The 6000-nt window shown below is 42.4% G+C and overlaps 1 protein-coding gene across 2 annotated transcripts; it reads right to left on the bottom strand.

Moving 5' to 3' along the window:
- Positions 1-896: 896 nt before the first annotated feature.
- LOC149845017 (U-box domain-containing protein 51-like) lies at positions 897-5210 on the bottom strand. 2 transcript variants are annotated; one of them, XM_089995444.1, is made up of 5 exons: positions 5053-5210; positions 4749-4874; positions 2657-3332; positions 2051-2464; positions 897-1927 (listed from the first exon to the last, which is right to left on the bottom strand). In XM_089995444.1, the coding sequence occupies exons 3-5, from the start codon at positions 3179-3181 to the stop codon at positions 1079-1081; spliced, it is 1788 nt and encodes a 595-aa protein (XP_089851570.1). In that variant the 5' UTR covers positions 3182-3332; positions 4749-4874; positions 5053-5210; the 3' UTR covers positions 897-1078. The 2 variants fall into 2 exon arrangements, with proteins under 2 accessions (XP_089851570.1, XP_089851571.1); XM_089995445.1 differs by lacking the exon at positions 4749-4874 and having other exon boundaries at positions 5053-5148.
- Between the last annotated feature and the right edge of the window lie 790 nt (positions 5211-6000).

Consider the following 6000-nt stretch of genomic DNA (forward strand, 5'->3'; position numbering starts at 1 on the left):
ATAAGTTTGTCATTGTGTATTCCTTTGCATAAAGTAGTTTTCTAGGTCATTTTTGAAGGCTTCAAAGGTATCAATCACGCAATGACCCTTTTTCATGTCGCTGTATTTTCGTCTCTACCAGGCTATAGTATCTTTGTCGAGGAGAGTTGTTGCCTTCACCCTGAGATCCTCGGCCAATACATTCTGAATGTTCAATTAGTCTTACACCTAGAACAAAAAGTTTTTTATAACCTTGTTATCCCTAGAATCATTAAATTTAGTTGGCCTTGGCACATCTATCATGGATGGCCTATTGTCATTTCTGCCATTAAGGGTCACTGTCCATTGTAGAGTGTGGTTCTTCAACTGAAGCTCCTCAAATTCAATCTGCAGGGTGGCCACTGTCGCAGTCAGCAAAGTAACATGTCCCATCAGCATGTTTACTTGCTCTCGCAAGCTCGACACCTCGACGTCCAATCCTCTGAATGACTCAACTACACGTGAAATCGCATCCTCGTGCAAATTTACTTCAACCACCAGTATGTTGATGGCCGCGATCATTTGCTCATTAACTCGAGGTGAACCCATCTCCTTAGCCTCGACAATTGCCTTTTCTTTGGTGCTTCGCAAGTTGTATCGGTGCGCCATGATGTCTTGCTCATAAATCGTAGCTTGTCGGGGCGTTTTTGGCACTGACTCCTGAGTCTCTACCCCAGCTCGAGAACGGGCTCTGATACTATTTATCACGGGCTTATTTCTTCAATAGGTCAGTGTGGCGCGACAGTCCTTTCTTACCACCGCAAGTCTTTTGGTCGCTTACTTGCCGCTGTGAAAGCTTTGATAACTAAGAGTGCAAAAGAGAGAAAGAATAGAGGAAGAGAGAAATTGTAATCACTCAAGAGCAATCACAACGAAGGTGAACAAATGAAAGTTTTTCGCATTTACATTCATTCACATTTTTTTCTCGACAGGTCAAACCTATGGGCTAACCCTTCAAGGTATTTTATCAATATATCAAGACTCGATGAAAGCAAAACAAACTCTAGACACAACTGTACTACAGTAGGTCTCAGAGAAACCGTTCCAATGGCTGTTTTAATTAGAAGCCTTGCACACGATGATAATAGCGTTGTAATGCCATCCAAACATCAGTCTGCAAATTTGGGCGATATCTGGGCTCCAACTGGCAGCACCGCAGCCCCACATCCGCCAGCACCATTGCCTCGTCCAGCGGCCAGTCTTGAACCACCGGATCTATCACCGATTTGATTCTACCTCCCGATAGAGCCGCTCTTACAATTCCATCCAAACCTCTCCGACTCCAAGTCGCTAACACACCTTCCTCAGCAAGAGAAGAACTCGATGCTTCTGTCATGTCGAATGTGGAACGAGGATGCACTGTCTGGTCTTCTTCTTCCTCCACAGGCAAGGACGAAAGCCATGGTGCCGTCATTTCGAATGGCCTGCCACTCCCCGTCAACAGCTGCAAAACGATCACCCCAAACCCATACAAGTCCGACTTGGACGTGAACTTGCCTGTGCGAATATAGTACGGGTCTGTGTAACCTAAGGTTCCACGAACTGGGTCTTCTTGGTATGCAACATCATCGTCGGTAGCGTCCACTTTCATGTCACGACCAATGTGGCAGATCCCAAAGTCAGAGAGCTTGGCAGTGAGGTTGGCATCGAGAAGGACGTTCGCAGGCTTTAAGTCCCCATGAAAGAGGCTCCATGGCCTCGCCGACCGTAGCCAAAGGAGTGCACTGCATATCTCTGCAGCGATCCGTGATCGGGCTTGCCAAGTCAATGTGCGCCTTCTCTCCTCGCAACCCAATCGAGTTGCCAGGTCCCCATTTGGTTGGTACTCGTAGACAAGGCACTCAGCTTTAGTACACCCGCCCATTAACGTGATTATATTTGGGTGCGACACTCGGCTTAAGACATCAACCTGAAATTCCCAATAAAATAAACAAAACAATTAAAAGTTTGATTACAAAACAAAAGACGAAGCGAGCGTCTAAAGAATGTCTTATTTCTGTTTGATTGCAACGACCAGCAAGCTATTAATTACCTCTCGTCGGAACTGTTCTTTCCCTTGTTTGGACGAAGTCGAGAGCCTCTTAATAGCAACTGTTGCATAGCGGAGCCGGGCCTTGTAAACAATTCCGAAACCCCCTTCTCCGATTCTGAAATCCTTGTGGAAGTTACGGGTGGCCTTCTTCAACTCGGCCAGCGAGAAGTCGAGGACGTCGGGGACACTTGGCCCGTTCCTTTCATATTCCTCAAGAGACAATTGGGCCTCTACTAGTTTAGCCCTCTGTTCTGCTACCTCCAGCCGCAAATAGGCAGCTCTTTGACGGAGCAGTTCTATCTCATTCCCGACGCCACTGCCCTCCCCTTCATTGCGGAGCTTTGGCATCTTCGCCGTTCCTTCGTCGGCTCCCGTTTTTGGCTTTCCTTGCTTTCTGGCCACTGCCAGCCCTTCCTGTTTCATCAACGGATCACCAAAATATGGTTTCATTATTTCTATTCTAACCATACTAACAATTCACATAAGCATAATATAAAAATGTCGTCAACTTTACAAAAGCAGGGGAGTTCTTGCAATTATAGTATGTATTTCCGTGGAAAACTGATGAAGGACATCAACTGTTGAGGATTGAGGGATCTCACTTACTCGTCTTGCAGCTGCTTCTGGACCACTGACCAACTCTTCACGAGCATCCACCGTGCACTGCCGCTGCCTTCCCCAAGCGTCCACTATCATGCGCATCTCCATGGTATGCTGCATAGCCTCCCTGATACTCACCCATATGTCAGTCTGCATATTCACCTGCATAAACCTTAGCAAGTCGTTTTCCACCTCCAGCAGTCTCTTGTAATACGTGTTTGTCTTCCAAACTTTCCAATAGGGCAACTTCGAACACTCAAGAACCAACTCTTTGGCATTCTTCAACTTTTCCAACAGCTTAGCCATCTCCTTTTGCCTTACCAATGTCATGAGATTGATCCGTCTACCACTTGCTAGTTCCTGATCTATGCGCTTTGCCTCCTCGACTCTAGGAGCCAAAGATTCCAGCGTACCACTGAGTCGATCAAGATATAGTCTGAACTTCATGTTTCTTACTTCTCCCTCAAGAATGGCACGCTGTATCTCTGCATAAACAGCACCTACTACTGCTCCACTAACTAAATCTGCCATCTCTACAGTGATGCTTTGACGAAAATCAACTGATTTGAGTCTGAAAGAATTTCAATGCTGTATTCCAGTGTCCAGATTTTGATGAAGAGCAACTGATATCTTTGATAGATTTCTTTTGAATTTCCCAGATTCTGTCCGTTCGATAGTTCACCTGTTAAACGTCCACAAACTAGTGAACACTACCATCATATGATACTCAATCTTTTAACAGTGGTCTATCAGCCGTGGAACAAGAAATCGAGTAAAACAAGTTGCAGTAAGACGGGGAAAAACAGCACTTAAAGTTTTAGCTCAGTGTTTCACACTGTCAATCTTCTGTTTAAAGCAAGCAGGTGTGTCGGGGAAGCAAGCCCAAATAGTAGGAAAAAACCATGGGTTGTTTTTTTCTTCTCCACTACATTGGTGGAGCCAGAAATTTAACAGTGAAAAAAAAAGGAAAGCTGATTCAAATAGCCAATAGAAAAACACACTTTAAATAAAAAAAATACATGATTTTTTATGATAAATAGCCAATAAAAACATAAATATCATGTTCAAAACATTGTATTTATGTTTACGATGAAAATATCATGAGAAATTACCGTTTTTAAATTTCAGGTAATTTCTCGTGATATTTTCACAATCTTGCGAGGTTTGTCACTGTGCACACAACATGACATTGGTTGTTTTTTCTAACTCTAAGGTCCGAACAAAATTTACAAGACTTAACTTTTAACCTCAAACATAAAAAGAAAATGAAAAATGCCAAGTTTTCCTCATGAATACTATACAAGACACTAGAGGACAACTCCGTAGGTAAGACCGGATTAAAGGGTTTGTTTTTTCTACTCATTGATGACATAAAACATGGTTTATATTTAAGAGAATAAATTTCCGAAATAAAAAGTCACTTTTAAGCAAAAACAAAAAGATGAGACTAAGGCATCGAAAACTTCTATGAATGACATGGGTACTCATGAAAAAAAAATTCGGGGCCAGGGTGGACCACAACGTGGCTCTGCCAGTCCTTGCTTTTCTTAGAAGTTTAATCTTTCATCCCGTCCTCGGATTTCAATTCAAAAGGACGGAGCATTCATTCACGGATAAAAACTCGGTATTTGGTTTCACTAAATTTGTTCAGAAAAGCAAGATAAGTTGGGAATCTACTGTGCTCTGGATTGCAATTTTCTGATATCCACATCTTGTGGATAATTGCTAAGGATGCTTGTTTGGAAGCAATCATCTGTCAGGAAAAGTATCCTATGTTGGAAATTTTGGAAACATTAAGCTTGATTCGAATTCCAAAATTATCCTACGAGTGGCTGCATCCATCCAAAGCTAAACATGCACCAGTTCTAGATTTATAAGAAGTTTTTAGGTAACATGATACTATTTACTGCTATTTGACCAAAACAAACAGGGGATAGCATATCCAGAATTCGAAAAAAAAAAAACAATGACGGAGTTTCTTATGCCGCGGCAAAAGACTAGAATTCTAAAACCATAACAGATATAGAACGCTTTCATTGCCAACGAACAGTTGCTACCACTATGTTGCGCAAGGAGCAGAAATCAAGAAGAAGAAGACCTATCCTTTGAAAGCTTAAGAGCAGAGAGAATTGAAACGCAAAGCCTCAACTCAAGTGAAGTAGGTAAAGTTTCTCCAAATTCATATATATGCGGCTCTTCAACTCCAAATAAATGCGGCTCGACTCTGCAATGGATGAAAATTATCTTTTTCAATCACCTATGCCATCTTACTCCAAAGTCAACTTCTCACAAAAGCAGAAAACAGAAAACAATCAAGGGAACCTTTCACGCATGGAAAACATTTATAAGATAAAAATCTTATCAAACAAAGATATCCGGGGAAACACGGAATGTACAGGCACCTCCTTCCCTGCAGAATCTTCAATCCTCCATTCAGGCCTTCATCGTTAAAGATGGAAATAAGGTGGGGAGAACGTTTCTAAGGTTAAAATACCCCCAGCTAAGACCTCCCCACCTTTAGAAGAATTTCCTAGAAAGAACGGGAGGTGGGGTGGTCCCCGGGTCGGGTGAGAAATCAATGCAATGGATGATGATGCTTTCAACCGCGAGGCAGGTCCCACTCATCCCTTACCCCATCTTGGAATCTGATCGTTGCAAATTGTTTGGATCAAATCCGACCTTTCAAATATGATCCATCTGGACCATTTTAATAAACATCACTGGTGATGGTCAACCATCAACCCCCAACCAAGAGCGGCATCTATCAAAATCCTTCCCTGACCACCAGAGTGGAGTCCTCCATATAGGATTGGCTAAACCAAGGCCTACTAAAGCCTTTATAGATCCCCCTCAAGAACTCCAAAAACCTATTAAAATAATGACTCCTCAAGAATGGATGACGTGTCAAGAAAACATTCTTCACCCATGCAAGTCTTATTCTCTAGAGAAACTCTTTTCCTAAGAAAATCTCGATAAGCCCAGTCTATTGGATTCTGGTACGGATCAGTGAGAACATTGGGTCTTACACGTAACCCGTAAGTCAAAGATGAATCTAGGTATTGGATCTGAAATATGAATTTAAGTATTAGATCTAGAATAATGAGTCAGGAATCCAATGACATACTTGAGTAGTGAGTTATTGAGTTATAAATCACTGAGATAGTGATGACCCCACATCATATTAGGATAAGTAACACAGCTCATGCCTCTGTCGAAATAAAGCTCGATAATTGCATCGAGAAAATCCCCCACGAAGAAAACCGTTTATCAAAAATTTCTCATCCTTCTTTCCTCTCTCTTCTATGGTGCTCCACCCTCTCTGCGCACACCACAATTCACTATCGAGCTTT

The sequence above is a fragment of the Nuphar pumila genome, chromosome 2 (genome assembly GCF_984573655.1).
Source record: "Nuphar pumila chromosome 2, dmNupPumi1.hap1.1, whole genome shotgun sequence".
Taxonomy (NCBI): Eukaryota; Viridiplantae; Streptophyta; class Magnoliopsida; order Nymphaeales; family Nymphaeaceae; genus Nuphar; species Nuphar pumila.